This window comes from Narcine bancroftii, chromosome 10, assembly GCF_036971445.1.
Source record: "Narcine bancroftii isolate sNarBan1 chromosome 10, sNarBan1.hap1, whole genome shotgun sequence".
NCBI classification, from domain to species: Eukaryota; Metazoa; Chordata; class Chondrichthyes; order Torpediniformes; family Narcinidae; genus Narcine; species Narcine bancroftii.
In genome coordinates, this window is record NC_091478.1 from 41,337,187 (window position 1) to 41,359,908 (window position 22,722).

General features: G+C 39.2%; 1 protein-coding gene across 4 annotated transcripts in view; it reads left to right on the forward strand.

Annotated features, from left to right (window-relative positions):
• Window positions 1–22,722, forward strand: part of cabcoco1 (ciliary associated calcium binding coiled-coil 1) — a 151,263-nt gene that overhangs the window by 95,881 nt on the left and 32,660 nt on the right. For 2 of the 4 annotated variants that reach the window (XM_069900741.1, XM_069900742.1), the window contains one exon: window positions 14,157–16,059. In XM_069900741.1, the coding sequence (XP_069756842.1) occupies window positions 14,157–14,231 (75 nt within the window). In that variant the 3' untranslated portion in view covers window positions 14,232–16,059. Of the gene's footprint in view, window positions 1–14,156; window positions 16,061–22,722 lie in introns of those variants that run through there. The other 2 variants (XR_011345569.1, XM_069900740.1) reach the window with 2 other exon arrangements.

The following is a 22,722-nucleotide window of genomic DNA, read 5'->3' on the forward strand; positions in this document are numbered from 1 at the left end:
GGGGGATAATATTAATGGCACTGCAGCAAGTTTGAGTTCTGTATCAGCAAAGAACAAATATTTAGCATAAAAATGGCCAATTGAAGTCGATGTGATATAATAGCTATCAACAGATCTTGGGCAGAACTGACGATTGTCCAATGAAATATTTCTAATGAAATATTCCAAGAATAGATACTGTTTCACAGTGATAAATGTGAATTGCATTCAGGATAAATAGTCATTTGTGCGCTGTGCGAAAGAGTGGTCATTAATGCAGTTGGGCCTTTACAAAACCTTGTGTTGACTAAAGTTATTCAGAGAAGGAAACATTTTATCTCTACCTAGACTGGCCAACAGATGGCCCTACTCCATATTTCATAGCTGTGTTTTCAGTCTCAGGTTTTACTGCCAATAATATGGTTCATTCACCAAGACCAAATTAAGGAGTTCAGCACTGATGTTATGTACAATCTCACAAATGAAAAAGTGATTTTGCTTTTCGTTTAATCTCATGCAGGGAAGAATATTGTCATCATGCCAGGAAACAATCAGTCTTCTTTAAATAGTATGTCAAGAATGAAAACAAAATCTAAACAATGGTTATTTTTACAGACTCAACATAGTTCCAGAGGTAGCAATACAAGTACAGTGAAAAGATCCAATTCCAAATTTGAGAGAAGTTAAATTCAGATTTAAAAATGGATCCATAATAAATGTAGGGCTAATAATTCAAAATCTTGAAGAAATAAACCAGAACTAGGAAAGCCTAAAGGAAGTGAGGAAGTGTTTCAGAAAACTGGTGTGCCAAATGGGGGGAATAGGTGAAGGATTTTATAAATACATAAAAAAGTGATCAATTAATTAAATATTGCAAAATAAATCTTTAGGAGTACATCAGAGGATTTAAGCTACTGAATACCTTTTGGTATTCACAGAAGATTATGATGATGAGAATGAAAGAGAATACATGAGAAACTAGAACTATTAGACAGGGCAATTATAAAAAATTATTGGTGGAACTCATCCAGGAAAGGGCACCAGGCTGTGTTGGCATGTATGCATGAGCTCTGATGGAACTCGAACAGGAAATAACAAGGGTTTGATCAAACCACAATTTTTAAAACACCCTTGAATACAGATGTCATGCCAGAGAGCTTCCAATGTCAATAAAAAGGAATAAAATTCATATACATTACATATACAAAAAGGACTGATGAAGGTAGAGCAATGGACATTGCTAGACTTTTGCCAAGCCTTTAACAAGATACTGCATGGTAGGCTGGTCTTGGAGGTTAGATGGGATGAGCTAGACCAGGGGTGTCAAACTCAAATTCACGGAGGGCCAAAATTAAAAACTTGGACTAAGTCGAGGGCCGAACTAAATATTTATTGAAAATTTTCAACAACATCTGCATGTTTTCTCTTCTTTCAACATATGTAATGTTAAACTTTTTCTTATTAAAATAAATGTTTAATAATAGTTTTGGATAAACTCTTTCCAGAAGCATTAACAAATGAGAAATAAAATATTCAATAAATAATATTTCTCTATAGAGGATTTGTCAAATGTTGCTAGTGTGCTGTCGAATAGTAAAATCTGAGGGCTATTGAGAATGTGGGAGAATAACCCATTTGATTCCTGAAACAATCAAATGGGTGACTGATTGTGGGCATGAACTCTAGCAGGGTTATTTGCCATGCCCTTTTTCCATTGGTACAGATATCCTTTGATTTACACACTTTTCAAGTTTTATGCCTAATGAGCTTGTATCCAGGTACAGGACCATTTTTAACCAGGAATATATTTATCACTGTGACATGAAACTATTGGAAGATCGTTTTATCCTGAGATTAAAGTTCATAATACTTACTCAGGCCTGTGTGCGGGAGGGCGGGGTTTGCGGGCGATCGGGTTGGACAACGACAGTGCGGGGGCATCGGCTCTCGCTGCAGGGCGGCATCTCGGCGGATCAGTGGCCCCGTCACCGTGAGTCGCGGGTCGGCCTGCGGCAGGGAGGGGGAGTGGGCAACGGTCCTGGCGAGGTCAGGCCCCCCCTGAGTTTCTGCCGGACCCCCCTTGACCTGCTGAGTTTCTCCCGGACCCCCCTTGACCTGCTGAGTTTCTGCCGGACCCCCCTTGATCTGCTGAGTTTCTCCCGGACCCCCCTTGACCTGCTGAGTTTCTCCCGGACCTCCCTTGACCTGCTGAGTTTCTCCCGGACCCCCCTTGACCTGCTGAGTTTCTCCCGGACCCCCTTTTCTTTCCGTGCCGGTGTCCCAGGACCTTTCCAGAGCAGTCTCCGCGCTCAGGACCGCGCTGGGATCCCGGTCAGCGGTGGAGAAGCAGGTGAGTGCGGCTAATCCCGATCCAGCCCACGCCGCTCCCGAGATTGGCGGGGGGTTCCACCCTACCTGCCCGACCAGCCTCGCTCTCCACGTGTACTCCGGGCACCCGCCGCTGGTCCGGTGGGAAGGCGCAGGGCGGCCGGCGGCCGGCGCCCCCATCGCCCGGCGGGGAGCCCCAATCTTCCCTCCGGCATCCCGACTCCATCTGCAGCTCCAAGAAACGCTGTGCCACTGGGGTTCCGGGCGTTGGGAAGCGGCCTTGGCTTCCCCTGACACCGGCTAGGCCGCGCTGCGGTGAGGGGGTGGGCAGGGGGACATGACAGCGTGTTTATAAAACCACCCACCACTACTTTTCAAGGACCAGGATTTTTCTCTCTCTCTCTCTCTCACCCTGGGACACAGCGGTTACTGTGCATGCGCTATACTGGCGCGGCGGCCAGCGGGCCACCTCTAATACATTTTTTATATGATCTTGCGGGCCAAATATAATTATATCCGTGGGCCAGAGTTTGACATGTGTGAGCTAGACGGTTTGAATACAAAATTAGCTTGGGGGTGGAAGAAGTCAAAGGATGGTGGTGGAGGGTTGTTTTTCAGACAGGAGGTTTGCGACAAGTGACGTGCCAGGGGGATGGATCCTCGGTCCACTGTGGTTCATCATTTATATTAATCATCTGGATGAGAATCTAGGTGGCAAAGTTAATAAGTTTGCAGCTAGTGGTATGATTGACAGTAAGGAAAGTTGTCTAAGGATCTGCAGTCTTTATGGTGAAGATTCTCCAAATTATAACAGCTATTTCTTGATATTATGAGAAGTGAATTGAAAACATAGAAGACTGTCTTCTATGTTTATTTTCAAAGTACATACATGACATCACATACAATCCTGAGATTCTTTTTTCTATACATGAAGTACTCATGTAAACAAACAAACAAATGTAAACAGATAAAGAAATGTCAACAAATTGACTGTAATACAGAGAAATTTTTTAAATCAATAAGGTGCAAAAGTAAGAGTCTTTAAATGAGTCCCTGATTGAGTCTGATAGTGGAGGGGTAGCAGCTATTCCTGAACTGGATGGTGCAAGTCTTTTGGCTCCTATATCTCTTTCCTGATAGTAGCAGTGAGAACAGAGCATGTGCTGGGTGGTGTGGATTCTTGATGAATGCTGCTGCTTTCTGACGCCAGCGTTCCCTGTAGATGTTCTCAATGTTCGGGAGGTTTTTGCCTGTAATGTGCCGTGCAGTATCCAATACTTTTTGGAGGGCTTTACGCCGTGCAGTATCCAATACTTTTTGGAGGGCTTTACACTCAGGGGTATTGGTGTCCCCATATCAGACCATGATGCAGCTAGTCAGCACACTTTCCACCACACATGTTCTTTTGTGGGGAAAGACAGGCAGGAGACAAAACATAAATGTAGCCAGTAAGGGGTTGAAATGTGTCGATTTCAATGCTAAGATTATTGGGAATAAAGGGGATGAACTTAGAGCATGGATCAGTACATGGAACTACGATGTTGTGGCCATTACAGAAACTTGGCTGGAGGAAGGGCAGGATTGGCTGATGCAGGTACCAGGGTTTAGGAGTTTTAAAAGGAATGGGATGGGAGGTAGGAGAGGAAGGGTAGTAGCATTATAGGTCAGGGATAGTATCACGGTTATAGAAAGGGAGGACACTGCATAGGGAGTATCCACTGTGTCAGTGTGGGTGGAAGTCAGAAATAGGAAGGGAGCAGTCACTGTGTTGGGAGTAATCCATAGGCCCTGAAATAGACCTTGGGACACTGAGGAACAGATAAGCAGGCAGATTTTGGAATGGTGCAGGAAATAGAGGGTTGTAGTTATGGGTGATTTCAACCTCCTTAATATTGACTGGCTCCTCCTTACTGCAAGAGGGATGGATAGGGCTGAATTTGTCAAGTGTTCAAGAAGAATTCTTGCCACAGTATGTGGACTGTCCAACATGAGGAGAGGCCATACTGGATCTAGTTCTGGGTAATGAACCTGGTCAGATGGCAGTATTTTGGATAGGTGGTCAAGAGGAGCATTTTGGTGAGAGTGATCACAACTCTCTTAGCTTCAGCATAGCCATAGAAAAAGGATAAAAACTGACAAAATGGGAAAGTGCTTAATGGGGGAAGGGCAAATTATGAAGGGATGAGGCAGGAACTAGCAAGAGTAAATAGAAACAGGTGCTCAAGGGTGAAAGCACAGAAGTAATTTGGAGGAAGTTTGGGCACCATTTGTGCTGGGTTCAGGATATGTTTTTCCCATTGTGACAATTAAAAAATGATAAGAAAAGGGAACCATTGGCTGACAAAACAGTTGAGGCAACTAGTCAAAAATAAGGAGGAAGCACATGTTCGATATAGGAAGGGCTCATGAGAAGTATACGGTAGCCAGGAAGGGAGCTTAAGAAAGTACTTAGGAGAGCTTGAGTGGGGCATGAGAAGGCCTTGGCATCTAGCGTATATGAAGAACAGAAGGAACGTGAGAATGAAGGTGGGGCTGCTGAAGAATAAAGGAGGTGTTACGAGCCCAGAGGACCCCAAAGCCCAGTAGCAATACAAATTCACCAAGACATTACTATTAACTTAACCCCTTTTTAAGTGCACGTGTATGTAATGTGGATATGTTCAGGAATGTCCTTTGCTTCAGAAGTCCAATCATTCACTTCTCCAAGTTCACCGGTATCAGACAATTCTTATACTGTGCAGAGAATTTAAAATTTATGAATTTTCACCAAGCTCTGGTGCTTAAAGATAATGGTTACTGCTCAGGAAGGTTCTTGTTGTTTTCAGAGAGATATTTGTTGCTCGTTGGACACACACAAACCAATTTCCTCAGATCAGCCACTTCAATGTTTTTCTGAAGAAACTTGCTCCGTCATGGGTTTTCCAAATGATAACCTCTTTTTCCAGGTCACCACAGAGTTCGAATTGTTTCCTTTATTTCGGGAGAAACAGTCTAGCCAGCCATTTCTTCTTGTAAGGACTGCAAAGATTTTATACAGGCTGAACTCAGAACTCACAATTTGTCTTCAAAATGGGGTTTTCAATAAGCCTGCCAGCTTGCCATGTTGCAGCCTCAAAAGCCACTGTAGAACTCAGTTCTCTCTGTGTCTAAGAGAAATCCTGTTTGTTCCTTTCCTCTCTCTCTGCTTGTAAAAACCAGGACTTCTTACAGGGCTAACCCAATCCTTGAAAGATCTTTATCAGCCCTTGCGCCTGGACTCTCTATTTGCACCTGCTTTTAAAATTCCCTCCAAAGCAGTTTCATTGTCTTTTGCAAACCCACTGGTGCCTGCATGTCTGGCTTCAGCAAAGCTCTTGCATTTTAAATGAGATGTGAAGTGTAAGTATCTGTTTGTGAAGTGATCTACACTAAACCCACAATGTATCTCTTTTAAAGACATATTTCTATATATATAACCCGTAACATGCGCCTGGAGGTGGAGGAAGTTGGAGAGGTCCTAAATGAATACTTTGCTTCAGTATTCTCAAGAGAAAAGGACCTTGATTAGAGTGAGTTAGGAATAGCACAGGCTTGTGTAATGGAAAATGTGGAGATTAAGCAAGAGGAAGTGTTGGATCTTCTGAGAAATATCAAAATCCAGGGCTGGACACGATATACCCCAGGTTGCTGTGGGAAGTGAGAGAAAAGATAGTTGGAGTAGTAGATATGATCCTTGAGTCCACTTTGGCCACAGGGGAGGTTCTAGAGGATTCAAGAATGACAAATGTCATCCCCTTGTTTTAAAAAGGTAATAGGGAGAATCCTTGGAATTATAAACCGGTGAGACTTACGTCAGTGGTGTACAAACTATTGGAGATTGGAGAGGATTCTTAAGGATAGGATCTATGAACATTTGGAGAAATACAGTCTACTCAAGGATAGTCAGCATGGCTTTGAGAAGGGAAGGCTGTGCCTCACGAGCCTAATTGAATTTTTTGAGGAGGTAACAAAAATTTTTCTTATATATTTTATTTTGATTTTCATAGACTCACAAAATTTAAACAGTATAATCTTTCAACATTCATACAATATACAGAGTCTGTGTTTATTGCCCCTCACCCCCCACCCCACCTTCCCACCCACCCACCCACCCACCCCCACCCTTACCCTACTGAAAAAATAGTCAATTAAATTGTACATATACAAATTCCGGTGGGGTCATAGATCCATACAGAAACCTATGGAAAAAACAAGCAGGATGGCTAAATAATAAAGGCTAAAAAAAAAATTTTAAGGAAAAAATAACGTTAAACTAAACTAAAAAAGTCCATCGCCTGCATCATATCCCACTTTCTTGGTCATTTTCGTTTCCCTGCTAGGATGGATTGCTATCATACCCCTATTTCAAAGGGGGAGGCTAATCAATCTGTGTGCCAATATATTTCAAGTAAGGTTGCCATTATCTAACAAATGTGTCGTATTTCTTCCTTAGATTGTATGTGATTTTCTCCAGGGGAATGCAACTCTGCATTTCCATATTCATCATGTGGTATTTAGTTGGGAGTCCGACTTCCATAAAACTGCTATACATTTCCTGGCTACCACCAAGGCAACCTTCACGGATGGAATTTGATCTTTGGTCAATCTAAAACTCTCGCCCACAATATCTCCCAGAAACTACAACTCCAGATCTTGTGGAAAATCCATTTTTGTAATTTTTTTCAGAATGTCCGTCAGGTCTTCTCAGAAGTCTCACCTTTGTACATAGCCAGGTGGAGTGGACAAAAGTTCCAACCTCCACACCACACCTAAAGCACATTTCTGAAATTTCAGGCTTTGATTTGTGTAATTTTTTATGGCATGAGGTACAACTGGTGCAAGAAATTAATACTGCACCAACCTGTATCTGGCATTGATGACCTCCGTCACACTGTCCATTCACAGGTCTTGCCACCACTTTTCATTAATTGTTGTGCCCAAGTTTGACTCCCATCTCTCCCTCAACCTGTGTAAGCCTGGCTTTGGGCCCAAAAGGGGAATGAGTGTAAATTTATTTCAAAGATGTATTACATATTCCAGAGGGTAGGGTTGTAGATTAGATCTTCATAGCCGTTATATGGAATTTGACAAAATCCCCCATGAGACTCATCTAGAAGTTCATGAGGCAAGGGATCAGTGGAACCTTGGTTGTATGGATAATAAAATTGGCTTGCAAGAAGAAAGCAGAGAGTAGCAGTAGAAGGGAAGTATTCTGCTTGCAGGTCGGTGACTAGTGAAGTCCCACAAGGATCTGTCCAGGGAACCCTGTTTTTTGTGATTTTTATAAATGACCTGGATAAAAAGGAGGAAGGATGGGTCACGGGTTTGTGTATGGCATGAAGGTTGGAGGAGTTGTGGATGGAGCTGAAGGATGTCGAAGATGACAAGAGATATAGATATAGACAGGCTGCAGAGATGGGTGGAAAAGTGGCAGATGGAGTTCAATCCGGATAACTGTGAAGTGATGCATTTTGGAAGGACAATGGGCCATTATAAGAGTGGATGAACAGAGGGACCTTGGGGTTCAAATCCATACATCCCTCAAGGTCACCGCACAGGTTGATAGGAAAGTTAAGAAGGCCGATGGGATGCTAGTCTTCATTAATAAGCGGATTGAGTTCAGGAGTACAGAGGTCATGTTGCAGCTCTACAAATTCTGGTATGATAGCACTTAGAGTATTGTGTTCAGTTTCAGTCACCTCATTATAGGAAGGATGTGGAAGCTATGGAGAAGGATGTTTCCTGGATTGGAAATAAAATCTTTTGAGGCTAGGTTAGCAAAGCTGGGACTTTTCTCTTTGGAGCACAGAAGGATGAGAGGAGAGGAGACTTAATAGAGATCTACAAGATCTACAAGATTATGAGAGGCATAGATAGAGTGGACAGCCAGTGCCTGTTTCCCAGGGCAGGAATAGCAAATACCAGAGGACATATGTGCACAGTGAAGGGAGGGAAGTTTAGGGGAGACATCAGACCTAAGGTTTTTACACAGAGAGTTCTGGGTGCCTGGGTGGTGTAGGCTGAAACATTTGGGGCATTTAAGAGGCATTTGAGGAAAAATGGAGCATTGCGGGGTAGTGAGGGCTATATTTTGGAATATATGGGTCAGCACAACATCGACGGCTGAAGGGCCTGTACTGTGCTGTAGTGTTCGATGTTCATACATCTGTAGAAATTTGCCAGGGTTTCTAAAGTCAGACCAAACCTCCGCAAATTCCTGAGGAAGTAGAGGTGCTGACATGCCACCATTACTTCTTTAATTGTCCACCCTCATTCATGACTCACTCTGTTTGGAGTGACAGTTTGGATCTAATCCATTGGGCTCTGCTGTGGATTAATGGTAATGGATAGCATTGACTGAGGGAAGAGTGGGTACAGGGGCAGGGATTCAGATTTGTGGATCATTGGGATCTCTTCTAATGACCTGTACAAAAAAGGTTGATTGCACCTGAATAGGAGGGGGACTAATACTCTGGTGGGCAGGTTTGCTAGAGCTGTTGCAGAGGGTTTCAACAAGTTTTGTGGGTGGGAACTAGAATGAGAGGGCAGTCAATAGGGCAGAAGATACACAAGTAGATACACTGTAGTGAGGTTGTGAGGAAGGACAGGCAGTCAATAGGGCAAAATTGGACTTGGAAGATTAAAGATTTAACCTGGGGTAGTTTGGACAGAAAGTTGAATAGGATAATGAATAGAGCACTGAAGGGCTTGTATTTAAATGCCAACAGTATAAGAAATTATGCTGATGATCTAGTGGTACAGCTGGAAGTTGGGAGATATGACATCATGTCCATCTCTGAGTTGTAGCTGAAAAAAAGACCACAGCTTGGAACTAAATATCCACGGATACTCAGTGTCTAGGAAGGACAGGAAGGTAGGCAGAGGGGTTGGGGTGGTTCTGTTGGTTAAAAATTAAATGTAATCTTTGGAGAGAGGAGTCATTCGATCAGAAGATGTAGAGTCCCTGTGGGTAGAATTAAGAAATTATAAGGTTAAAATGACCCTGATGGGAGTTGTATACAGGCCTCTGAGCAGTAGCCAGGATGTGGCATGCAAGCTACAGAGGGAGATAGAGAAGTCATGCAAACAGGGCAATGTTACAATAGTCATGGGGGATTTCACTATGCAGGTTGATTGAGAAAACCAGATTGGTGCTGCATTCCAAGGGAAGGAATTTGTCAAATACCTTCAGGATGGCTTCTTATTACGGCTTGTGGTGGAGCCAACCCCAGGGAAATAGCAATTCTGGATTGGGTGCTGTGTAATGAACCAGAGTCGATAACAGAGCTGAAGGTACGAGAGTCCTTAGGGGACGGTGATCATATATGATAGATTGAAAGGAGAAACAGCAGTCAGAGGTGTCAGTATAACCAGTTGAATAAAGGGCACTGCAGAGGTATGTGTGAGACTCTGGAAAAAGTTGATTGGAAAGGCACACTAGCAAGGAGGATGGCAGAACAGCAATGGCTAGAGTTGCAGGACAGGTATATTCCCCCAAAAAAAGAAAGATTTGAATGTAAAAAGGACACAACTGTGGCTGACAAGAGAAGTCAAAGCCAAAGTAAAAGCAAGAGAAAGGGCAGACGTGGAAGCAAGAATCAGTAACAAGTTTTTAAATGTGTACAAAAGGCAACTAAGGTCATTAGGAAAGAAAAGATTAACTTTGAAAGGAAGCCAACAATTAATATAAAAAAAGGATACTAAAAGTTTTTTTAAGTACCCGCATATTAAAAAAGAGACAAGAATTTATATAGAACCAATAGAAAATAACGCTGGAGAAATTGTAATGGGAGACAGAGATCACAAAGAAATGAAATGAGGGTAGATAAGTCTCCTGGACTAGATGGAATGCATCCTCGGGTTCAGAAAGAAGTATCTTATTTGATGGTCTATAAGACCTACTTTTTCCCCAAAAAAAGGCTCATAAATATTCCCCAGGTCTTATATGCAAAGTTGAAATTGTCACTGCGTGGATAACTAGCATCACTGCCATCTATCTTTGGGGGCTGGAGGTGGACTGTCGGGGGGGAGCTGGGTGGTGGGATCAGTGTTGGGGCTGGAGACTCTCCCAGCGGCTCACTGTCGCACTGGTCCCACTGTCCCACTCCCCCTGAGAGACAACAGGGCAATGAGACCAGTGTGGTGGCCGACAGCCAGCCACCGGGAGAGAGCAGGCAGTGGGACCAGCGTGGGGGACTGACAGCGGCTGTTTGTTTATAAAATGTTTTCTGCTATAGCTAAGCTGCTTTTGTTTTCTCTTGTAAATTACAGCAGTATTATTATTAAAAAGATTTTTCCTGTTGTCCTAGTTGTATGTTTTGTCCAAGATTTTTTCTGCTATACTCTAGCTACATATTTCAATAACATTAAATGCTTACCCGTAAAAACACTATAATAAAAATTATTAATATTCCCTGCTAAAATGGAGGATCTTATATGCCTGTGGGTCTTATATGCCATCAAGTACGATATTGAGATTGTGGAGGCATTGGTAATGATCTTCCAGTAATCAATAGGTTCTGGTATGGTTCCAGAGGACTGAAAAATTGCAACGGTCACTCCATTATTTAAAAACAGGAAGGCAACAGCAAGGAAATTATAGACCTTTTGCTGGGAAGTTGTTGAAGACAATTATCAAGCATGAGGGTCTGGAGGTGCATGAAAATATAGGACAAAGTCCGCATGGTTTCCCTGAAAGAAAAATCGTGCCTGACAAACCTGCTGAAATTTTTTGAGGAATCCACAAACAGGCTGGACAAAGGGAGGTGCAGTGGATGTTGTGTATTTGTATTTTCAAAAGGCCTTTGACAAGGTGCATACATGAAGCTGAGAACCCATGGAATTAGAGGAAGGGTACTAGCACAGGCAGAGCATTGGCTGATCAGCAGGAGTGGGAATAAAGGGATCCTATTCTGGTTGATTGCTGGTTACAGTGGTGTTCTGCAGAGGCCAATGTTGGGGCTGCTTCTTTTTACATTGTATGTTAATGATTTGGGTTGAGGAATAAATGGTTTAAGATCTACTAAGTTTGCAAAGGTAAGTGGAGGGACAGGATGGAGGAGGAAACATGGAAGCTGCAGAAAGGCTTCGATAAATGAGGAGAATGGGCAAAGAATTTGCAAATGAAAGACATGTACATTGGTAGAAGGAATCAAAGAGCAAACTATTATTTTGATGTGGAGAAAATTAAAAATTCAGAGGGGCAAAGGGACTTGGGAATTTTTGTGCAGGATGCCCTAAAGGTTAACCTCCAGGTTGAGGTGAAACATGAGAGTCTGCAGATGCTACGATTGTAGTAAAAACACTGAAGTGTTGGAGGATCGGAGCAGATCTTGCAGTGTGCATCAGAGGTAAAGATATATAACCAACGTTTCAAGCCTGAGCCCTTCTTCAAGCTGTGAGTTAAAGGCAGGGCAAGAGAGGAGGCGAACTTCTTTAGAGCAAGCATCCTTTGAAGAGATTTTGCAGTGGAGAAACTGAATGTCAGTTGTCCTGGCTTACCCATTGTTTCAGAGATCCGCTAATCCAATTGACCAGACCAAATCCATTGTTCCCTGCTTTTTACTCACCCTTGAAGAAGGACACAGGCCCGAATCACCGGTTGTATATCTTTGTCTATGAGACCTGCTGAATTCTTCCAGCACTTCTGTGTTTTTACAACCTCAGGTTGAGTTGGTGGTGAAGAAGGCAAATGCAATATTGGCATTCATGTCTGGAGGAATAGGAAACTGTTTAATTTGCTGTTTGCAGTGTGAAGTTGTAATGTTTGATACAATTGTCATTAACTAAATTCAACTCTTGAATAAGTAGCTGTAAACTACTTTATCTTATGTAGCTAATCTGAATCACTTGAAAACATTTATTTCATTACAGCACTTAACTCTGTTTCGTTAGACCATTGGTTCTCAACCTTTTTCTTTCCTCTCACATCCCAGTAATCCTAATATCATCGGTGCTGTGATTAAGGTGGGATGTGGGTGGGAAGGGAAGGTTGAGAATCACTGCTCTGGACCCAATTGTTTCTGAAATATTTTGCTTGAGAACAATTGCCATGGCCCATTTCCTTTGGAGTTTTGAAACCATCACATAACGAGTCAATTAGGGATGATTAAAACAGTGGTTTTCAACTTTTTTCTTTCCACACACATGCCACCTTAAGCAATCCCTTACTAATCACAGAGCACTGATGGCATAGGGATTACTTAAAGTGGGATGAGTGGGAAGAAAAAGGTTGAGAACCACTGAGTTAGACTCAACCACATCAAAAGGTTGCTGCTTGTGCTGTTTGTCGCTTGAAGTTGTTCTGATGACGTATGTCAAGTTTATGGTTATCGAAAAGCCACACTGTGTAAATTTAAATTACATTCACCCAAGCTTAAGGAAACAAATCTATAATGTGTGTTTTTTTTATAATGTTAGAGAGGATGAAGGGAATATTCCAATGCAGAATACTCTGGAATTTTGCCAACAGGAGAATTGAGGAAGGGCTGTCGTGCAGAAAGAGTTAAGAGAATACAAATTAATAGTGGAGTAAAACACGAAAGTCTGCAGGTAATGTGGTTGAAGTAAACACACAATGCTGGAAAAACTCAGTGTACTTTATAGAGCAAAGGTAAAGATATCTAACCAATGTTTCAGGCTTAAGCTCTTGATCAAGATGTGAGCATTTTGTTTGGGCACCTGCCTACATTTTGCTCATACCTTGATGAAGGGTTCAAGACCGCAATATTGGTTATGTATCTATCTTTGCTCTATAAAGGACACTGTTTGATCTGCTGAGTTTCTCCAGCTTTATGATTTTACAGAATATCAGTGATTTAAACACCAGTCACAAATATAAACCTGCATTTTTTGTTAATATTTTCCGATTAAAAAAAGTTCCCCACAGTTATTAATTCTGGTTGACAAATGCTTCCTTGAAGTATATTTGTGATCATTTGCACATTTAATAGGAAAAAATTAGTACCGAATTATACCTGAATGACTGACTCAAGTCATTTGATTCTTGAACCAGGCAGCTACGCCAGAGTAGTTGGCCAGGGGTGGGGTTTGGGGTGTGGGGGCAGTCCTTGCTTTAAGCTAATGCAATTGAAAGTAAGGTATCGATAATTGGACATCCAGTTAAATAAAAAAGGCTGCATAGCTGAACATAGTTAAACTCTAGCAAAACACCTATCCACAGTTGACTGTGATTGGCTTCTATTGACCTGCTTCCTTACCTTCAGTAAATGAGGTCTGCCCCATAATAAACAATTAGATTTGGAAAACACTTGCATAATTTAACTTGGAGAATGAAAAAGCTAACTTACCACTAATCTTGTGCACTGCATCTGGATGACTAATTAGTGCACATATTTAGTCATTACCTAGTTTAGCAAGATAGAAGGGCTCTTTTTGCGAGTATTCCAGTAAGCAACTTGAAAATGAAAATAAATGCTCTTCCCACATGAAAGGGATGCAATCGGCACAATAATACTCGCGTCTAATTCTTATCAAGACATAGTAAATTTGGAACTTAACCTCAAACTATATGTGAGTTGCCAGACCTTTTCTGCAAATCATTTAGCACAGGTATATCTCTTATTTTCAGTCCACGAGTAACAGTTAATCACAACATTCACTTCCTTACACCTTCTGTTCGTTGTAGATACAATATGTGTCGGGAGTGGTGGATGGGCAAAATTATAAACTATAAGATAAACAGTATCGCATGTAGGCAGGGATATATCCTCCATTTGTGAAAAACAGGAAGATGGGAGTGGAAACATTGTCGGTCACAGTCAACACTATAAGACTTTTTGTTAATTAACCCTGTCATGCCATTTCTACAGAGTGAGATAAATGAAAAACTACGAAAGCAAGAAGAGGCCTTCGCTGCACGAATCAATAAATTGAGAAAGTCCTGAGCAAATGGAGTAGGGGCAGCTGTTGAAATTTCCCAGGAAACCACGTCGCAGTCAGAGTCGCTGCTTGCTGAGCTACTCACATGAATGGAAAGTAGGTGATTATGAGGATAGATCTCAAGGATGTAACCTTTGGCTCTCAAAAAAAAAAAGTGTTCAACATTTTGTTCGAGAAGGCATTTTATTTTCTTGCATTTTGTATGTGGACAGACTAAGATCGAAGATCCAGAAGGCAGTACCCATCACGTGTACAGTTGGCATGATGTAAATTGTTGATACAAGAGGCAGCATATGCAGGAATCTGGAGCAAAATTCAATCTGCTGGACAAACTCACCAAGTGGAGGAGCATCAGTGGGAGGAAAAGAATGGTCGCCATTTTGGGTCAGGATCCTTCACTGAGACCAGACGTGGTGAGAGTTCAGACCTGAAACGTTGACCACACTGATGCTGTTCAACCCACTGAGTTCCTCTGGCAGATTGTTTGCTTTTTAACAATAAATTTGCCGTGTGTAAACTGGCCATTTGGCCCAACCAATCCAGGCATAAATCTTCATGCTGTACTCAGATCATGTCCCCTCAATTAGCTTTCATTTTCTCCCACTGATGCTGCTCAACCTGCTTAGTTCCTCCAGCAGATTGTGCTATAAATTATTGTCCTGATTATTGCTCAAGTATAGATGCTAATTTGTTTTTGGTTCAGCAGTACTTTCAGTGGAAATTATTTTTTTATTCTTTGCTGACATTGGCACATGAGTTCCAGCTGAGAGAAATGAGAGGCAGACCAGGGTCTGCCTATAGCCCTCTATGTACAAGCCATAATCGCAGACTGAAATACAATGAGCAGGAAACAACTGATTGAAGAGGGAATGAGAGGCATGGTTCTGGTAGAAAATGTAAAGACAGGAAATAAGGTTTTTTTTAATTAATTTGTTGCTGATTTGTGCAAAGCCAGCAAAAAATTGTCTATACTGTTTTCTTTTCAAGTAAGATACTTCACCAAATATCAGTACTTGGTCAAAAAGGTTAATGTGGGACTAGAATCAGGCCAATTAATTACAACAGTTCTCCTGCATCACAAGATAGTAAATCACTTCTCCATTACCATCTCTGCAGGGAAAATTTTACTGAGGTTTTATTCTCAAAAAGCTAAGTTGACATTTTCAAATTATCACAGTGAATTCACATTATCTAGACTAATAGTCAAAGCCTTTGTATTACAGTACTTAATAACACAACCACTTCTTCACTTCCATTTAAATATTATGCAGAAAATGCCAGAATATTGTTTGTAATTTTTTAATGTAAATTGATTTACATTTAATGGAAATATAATCCTCATCTTCTCATCTTCACTCACTGGCAGTAACAAAATCAGGAAGTTCCTCCAAGCATTATAGCTAATGAAGTGAAGGACTTAACTATTCCATTTCTACGTGGTATAATAGAAATATTTGTTTTTGATGTCATTTTCAGTTGTTGATTTGAGAAATATGCATTAGCGGAATCATACTCTAATTGCAGGTTTCAGGTGATGGATAGTGAATTTCAGGTTTTGTACCCACAGCTTACTGTTACAGTACATTGTGCTCACATTATCAATTGGGCTGAGCACTGGTTCATTCCTGTGTCGTGAATGCTGATGTGCAGCATTGAGTGGAAAAGCTCAATTAAAAGAAATTATTTTACTTGAACCTCAAAAATTGTTGTCTCTAATTCTGTTTCTAGTCAGTTTGTTTTATGGGATGCAATGAAAGCTTTTTTACGAGGTCAAATTATTAGTTATACTTCTAAAGTAAAGAAAGAGAGACTCAGAGAGATTGAAGATTTAGAGAAAAAAATAACTGTTATTGAAAAAGAATTTCAAAAAAATGCTACCGAAATGCAAAAGAATCAGTTAACTAATTTAAAATTTAAATATAATGAATTACAAACATATCGGTTTGACTGTTTAATGAATCGAACTAAACATAAGTTTTATGAATGGGGTGAGAAAGCTCATAAAGTTTTATCATGGCAGTTAAAAAAGGAACAATTATCTAGGATTATACCAGCAATTAGAAAGAAATCGGGTATTACTTTTAGACAAAATGAAATTAATGAGGAATTTTGTAATTTTTATAAAAAATTATATACTTCTGAATGTAAAGATGTAACTGAAGATGCAATAGATTATTTTTTGAAAAATATTAAATTGCCACAACTGAATCAAGAAGATAGACAAGAGTTGGATAAATCTTTTACAGAAAATGAAATTGAAATGGCGATAAGAGATATGCCAAATGGAAAGGCACCTGGTGAAGATGGGTTTTCAATAGAATTTTATAAAACTTTTTATGTTGATATATCTTTTATTTATAAGGATGTAATACAGCAAATCTATAAAACTTTTCAACTACCTGAATCTTGTTCTAATGCAATAATTACAGTTATACCAAAAAAAGATAAAGATCCTTTACAGGTTTCTTCTTATTGACCAATATCGTTGCTAAATGTAGATTATAAAATTGTAGCTAAAGTTATGGCTAATAGATTAGCTCAATATTTACCTAAAATAATACATAAAGACCAAACAGGATTTATAAAAAATAGATATGTGTCTGATAATATTTTGCATTTAATTACTTTGATAAATAAATCTAAATCTCAAATGAATTATCCAATAGTGGTTTCATTAGATGCAGAAAAGGCTTTTGATAGAGTGGAATGGAAGTTTTTATTTAAAGTACTTGAGAAGTTTTGCTTTGGTTCCTCATTTATTGGATTGATAAAGGTTTTATATAATAGTCCGAAGGCTAGAGTTGCTATCAATGGGCAGATTTCAGAATCTTTTGATTTAACAAGGTCTACTAGACAAGGATGTCCATTGTCACCTGCTTTATTTGCTATAGTTATTGAACCTTTGGCACAGTTAATACGTCAAAATGAAAATGTTAAGGGTATGAAAGTCTTGAATGAGGAATATAAGATTAATTTATTTGCTGATGAAGTCTTATTATACTTGGTGGATCCTGATATTTCTTTACCAGCAATTCAAGAATCTTTAGCAAATTATGGTCAATTATCAGGTTATAAGGTAAATTGGGTCAAAAGTGAAATTTTGTCAATTTGTAAAGATGATTACTCAAGATATAAAAATATTACAAATTTGAAGTGGACTAAACAAATTAAATATTTAGGAATTAATGTTAATACAGAATATCAAGATTTATATTCAATTAATTATCTTCCCTTAATAAAAAAGATTAAATTAGATTTGATTAGGTGGAAGGATTTACCTTTAGGTTTATTAGGGAGGATTAATATTATAAAAATGAATATTTTTTCCTCGGATACAATATTTATTTCAATCAATTCCTTATTTTTTTTTTAAAAAGTTTTTTTAAGGATTTATATAAAGCAGTTAGAGAATTCTTATGGAAGGGAAAATTTCCGAGGGTAGCAATGAGAAAGTTGATGTGGGATTTTCAATTTGGAGGTTTAAGATTACCAAATTTTCAATATTATTATGAGGCAACTCAATTTAAATTTCTTAGTGCTCTAATGAATATGGAGGATCCACCTAGTTTGGCAAAGATAGAAATGGCAGTCATTTTAGAAAAATTTCCACATGAATTTTTGTTTCGATGGAATAAAAATTTATTACGAACTTATGATGTACCAATATTGAAACATTTAATGAATTTATGGATGAGTAAACTTAATAAATTGGGGCTTAAAAATAAATGGTCTGGGCGATTGCCATTATATAATAATCAACTTGTTCCTTTTACAGTCTCCAATATCATTTTAAAACAATGGGAAAGGAAAGGAATAAAAAATTTATCAGATTGTTTTTTCGAAGGATCTTTTTGTTCTTTTGAGGAATTACAAAAGAAATTTGGTATTAGTGGAAATTCTGTATTTGTGTATTATCAGTTAAGATCATTTGTAAAACAGATATGTGGCTGGCATATGATTCTATTGCCTGAAACTAGTATTGAGAAATATGTGCTTTCAATACCAAAAAAGGGGTGTATATCTGATTTATATTGTATTTTACAAGAAAATGAAAGTAAGAAAGATTGGGATAAAGATAAGTTGAAATGGGAAAAAGATTTAGGTTCTACAATAGCTGAAGAAGCCTGGATGGAAATTTGTCAAAATAGTATTCGGAAATTGATTAATGCTAGATTAGCGATAATTAATTATAATTTTATACATCAATTATATTTAACACCAGAGAAATTTAAAAAATTTGGTCTTAGTAATTTAGATTGTTGTTTTCGCTGTGATCAGACAGCTAATACTTTTTTACATACTGCTTGGTTTTGTGATCGATTGCAACAGTTTTGGAAAGGTATTCAATCTATATTTAATAGTTTATATAATATCTATGTTGTATTAGATCCTGATATGTTTTTATTAGGGAACATGCAATCATTAATTGACTTAGGATTAAATGATTATCAGATTTCTTTTATCTATTTAGCCTTAGCGGTGGCCAAGAAATGTATAGCGCTTACTTGGAAAGATAGAAATATATTAACTTTGGATAGGTGGTGCTTAGAGATGAAATCCTGTTTAATTATGGAAAAGATATCTTTCTCAATTCAAGATAAGATGTCTTTTTATAAGCTGAAGTGGACTCCATTTGTTAAGTACATGCAATTAAGTTTGACTTAAATATGTTTTTAAGTGTGATATTTTAGATTTGATGATTCTTTTTTTTTTCATTATTATTTTTCTTGTAGGTGAGTGTTTTTTTATATATATAATTTTATTAATTTTACTAACTCTTCACTCTTTATTTTGGGGGGGAAGGGTGGGGTTTTTTTAATATAGATTTTATTTTTTCTTAGTGGCTGTATTGGGGAGTTAGTTGGATTTAAGTTAGGATACTAATGTTGTATTGTAATTTTATTATTTTATTTTTTATCTTTTCTTTAAATGTAATTTTTCTCTTTATTCTTGTGATAAAATCTTTAAATAAAGTTTAAAAAAAAATTGTTGTCTGGAAAATTTTAAATTAGCAAGATATGATTGTGCATTTAGTTTGCTAAAAAGAATTCTGGAACAAAACCAGATTTGAAACAGCATGGTTAGCATAGCAGTTACAGCGCCAGCAACCCACTCCGGCACTCTCTGTAGAGAGTTTGTACCTTCTCCCCGTGTCTGCTTGGGTTTCCTACGGGTGCTCTGGTTTCCTCCCATCCTTCAAAATAATATAAGGGAGTTGTAGGTTCACTGGGATATTTGGGCAGCAATGGCTCGTGGGTCGGAAGAGTCTGTTACTGTGTGGTATGTCTAAATTTAAATTTTTTTTAAATTAAATTTTAAAAAATTAGAAATTAGATTACTGAAATAAGTTTGGCATAAGTTCCCAGATTCCAACTCTATTCATTAACGTTTGTGCCTTCAAGTGAACAAGGTTGTTGGTGATGGGTTTTAAGAGGCATCTATAGTGTTAAATTGACTATTTTCATTAAAAAAAAGCAGGAATGCTCAAGATGCTGGAATTGGAGCATTAATGATAGGGACTATCCAACTGTCGAGTACAGAAAAGGAATTTTAAAAATGCAAGTAATTGTCAATGAATTACAAACTGACATTGCAGATAGCTGCAAAGTAACCCTGAACCTGCTATGTCATTGTGATTAACTCCCAGTTATTAGAGTTGCACAAGAAAGTCTGCAAATGCTGGGGCCAGTTTATTCATTGTTTGATTGAATGCCCCTGGGTGCAAAGCCCTTTCTCCCCAGAGCATGCTATAATGGTGCCACCTCCAGTTCACCGTTGTAATTGCAGTGTTAAAATGAATTGTTTAAATATTTCTGGCTTTCCCACTCTGAACTTCAGCTGTATCTTTAAATTCATCCTTGGAACACACTTGATCTTGTATTTGTTTACCTATTTGGTTTAAATGTTATACATTTTAATTAAACCCAAAATGTTTTAGATTTCCCTTTTTTTTGAGGGAGACCAAGAATATACACCACACAATATTTATAACATACTTCTTAGACCCCTGAATTTATCTGTATTTAGGGTTTAAGGCTGGAACTGCATTGTCTTTCTAGCTGTTCCCTTTCTACCTTTTCCTAGTTTGCCCCTCATTTCTCGCAGTCCATACATATAATGGGGTGAGTCTTGCAGCTCAAATGAAAAACCCTGGTATTCAACCATTCAACCGTCAGCAAGTATCGAACTTGCTCATCTGGCTGAAGACCACAGGAAATCCAGCCAGTCCCGAGAAAGGGGGTCCCAGTGTGAAGCATTGACTGGGCCTTTTCTCTTCATGGATGATGCCTGACTCACTAAATCCCCCCAGCATCTCTTTCTTCCCTCCATTGTGTCATTGGATTCTGTTTGGTGCCCAAGCCTAGAGCTCAGTCTTGGCAGAGGAAAGAGAACTCAGACCCTTCCCAAGCTCAGACTGGGACCTGACATGCAATTTATTTCAATAGGGATTTGATGTCAAATTGGAGACAAAGTAATTGTAGTTCAGATGCAAAGTAAAATGCAAATTAAAAGATGGTTTAAAAAAAAACCCCAGATTTATAAAATTATTTTGCTTAAGCTTGTTTTTTAAATTAATTTTGAGCATATTTTTGTACATTTTAAATGTATTTAAAGCAATTTTAATTTTTTTCTAATTTTTAAACATTTACTTCAAACTTAGTAGTTTTGAAATAGTTCTGAATATCAGGAATAATTAAAAATAATTTCAAATCCTTGACAGTTTTGATGAAAGCCATTTCTACCCCCAGCTTCCCCTACTCTCCCATCCTCGCCTTTTGTCAAAGCCCAACAGCCATTCCTGGGCAGGAGCAGAAATTCAGCTCTGCACAATCTGAGACCAACTCACTGAATCCTTGCTCCTTCCCAACTCCAGGATGTGGAGGGTCGCAAAGACTGATCCTCTGCATCCAGCTCAGTTGTGTGCAGCTATGTGGAGAACCACGGGTGACTGCACAATCTAGCCTTTTCTCTGAAGAACACTGTACTCTGGGATTCAGGCACAGATTACCTGTATGAGTCGCAATGTAGATAAGTAAAATAACTTGCAGCATAAAAGATTTTTTTTCTTGTGTTTAGTCAGATGCAATAGATTCTATTATACGTCAAGTTCAATTTTATTACCATCTACAACCAGACAGAACAGTGTTTCTCTGGACCACTGTGCAAGTATATACATAATAATCACATATATGAATAAAAAATATATATAAATATTTTGGATAGGGCAGTACGGTTAGTGCAGTGGTTAGTGCAACGCTGTTACAGCTTGAGCGATTGGGACAGGGGTTCGAATCCCACCCTGTCTGTAAGGAGTTTGTACATTCTCCCCATGTCCGTGTGGGTTTTCCCCGGGAACCTCCAGTTTCTTCCCACTATTCAAAATGTTCTTGGGGTCCTAGGTCAATTGTGTGTAACTGGCCAGCATAGGTTTGTGGGCCGAAATGGCCTGTTACGATGCTGTATGTTTAAAGTTTAAATAAGTAAATAATTTATTTGGTTACATTAATCTCACAACCTGATGAAAGAAGCTATTTCCTCGCCTGGGTGTCCAGATTATAATGCTCCTGTACCTCCTTCCTGACGGTATTGGGTCAAAGATACTGCATGATGGATGGAAAGGGAGAGGTGTGAGTGAAATTGCGAGTGTAAATCAGTATGAATTTCCGCACAGTTAACCACTCATCAGCTGGGGGAGAATGGTAGGTGTCTCGCCTGATAGTTCTTCTAGATTGACATTCCAGTTCTATTTCTGAGAGATTACTGAAATGCCATTTCCTGAATCCGATGTTTAATCACAGTCCCGTTTACCTTCTCAGGCTGTTTTAAAAGATCAAATAGTACTGCCTCATATAGCTGGGGAGTACTTCTCAGTACCCAAGCCAATACATCTTTCATCCAATAGACTGCATGCTCATGACCATGTTTCTGTTTATTGGATATTTTCCCATAATTTAAAATATCAGAGGCATTTTTAATGCACAACTAGGAATGAACAGTAAGGACTGCCTGCTCACTGTTAATTAAATCTCAAAGGCAACATTTTAAAGCATCAATTAACTTCTAAAATGAATTTCAAGTCAAACTGAGCAATGAAAGTCAATTTATATAGAGTAAAACAGAAAATACTGGAAGTCTCTGGCAGCTTTCAGAGAACAATAACATTTACACTTCAGGCTGAAGGGCTTTCATCATTATGTTTGGTGTTTCTGGCTGTAACCGTGCAATTACTCAAAATTGCACACAGAATAACTTGGTGATCCCTCTCGAGATGAAGAATAATGCTCTCTATGATTATTTTGTGGTCATTGGCCACAGAATATTTTTAATGCCATTAAGGGAAAGGGTTCTGAAACACTCATGAGGTTCACGGAACTGGCCAGCTAGAACTAAAAGGAGAGCCTGGACCGGCTGGGACTGTTCTCCCTGGAGCAAAGGAGGCTCAAGGAGGGGGGGGAGGAGGAGGAGGTTGTTTCCATGCTGGAGAACTCTGATTGC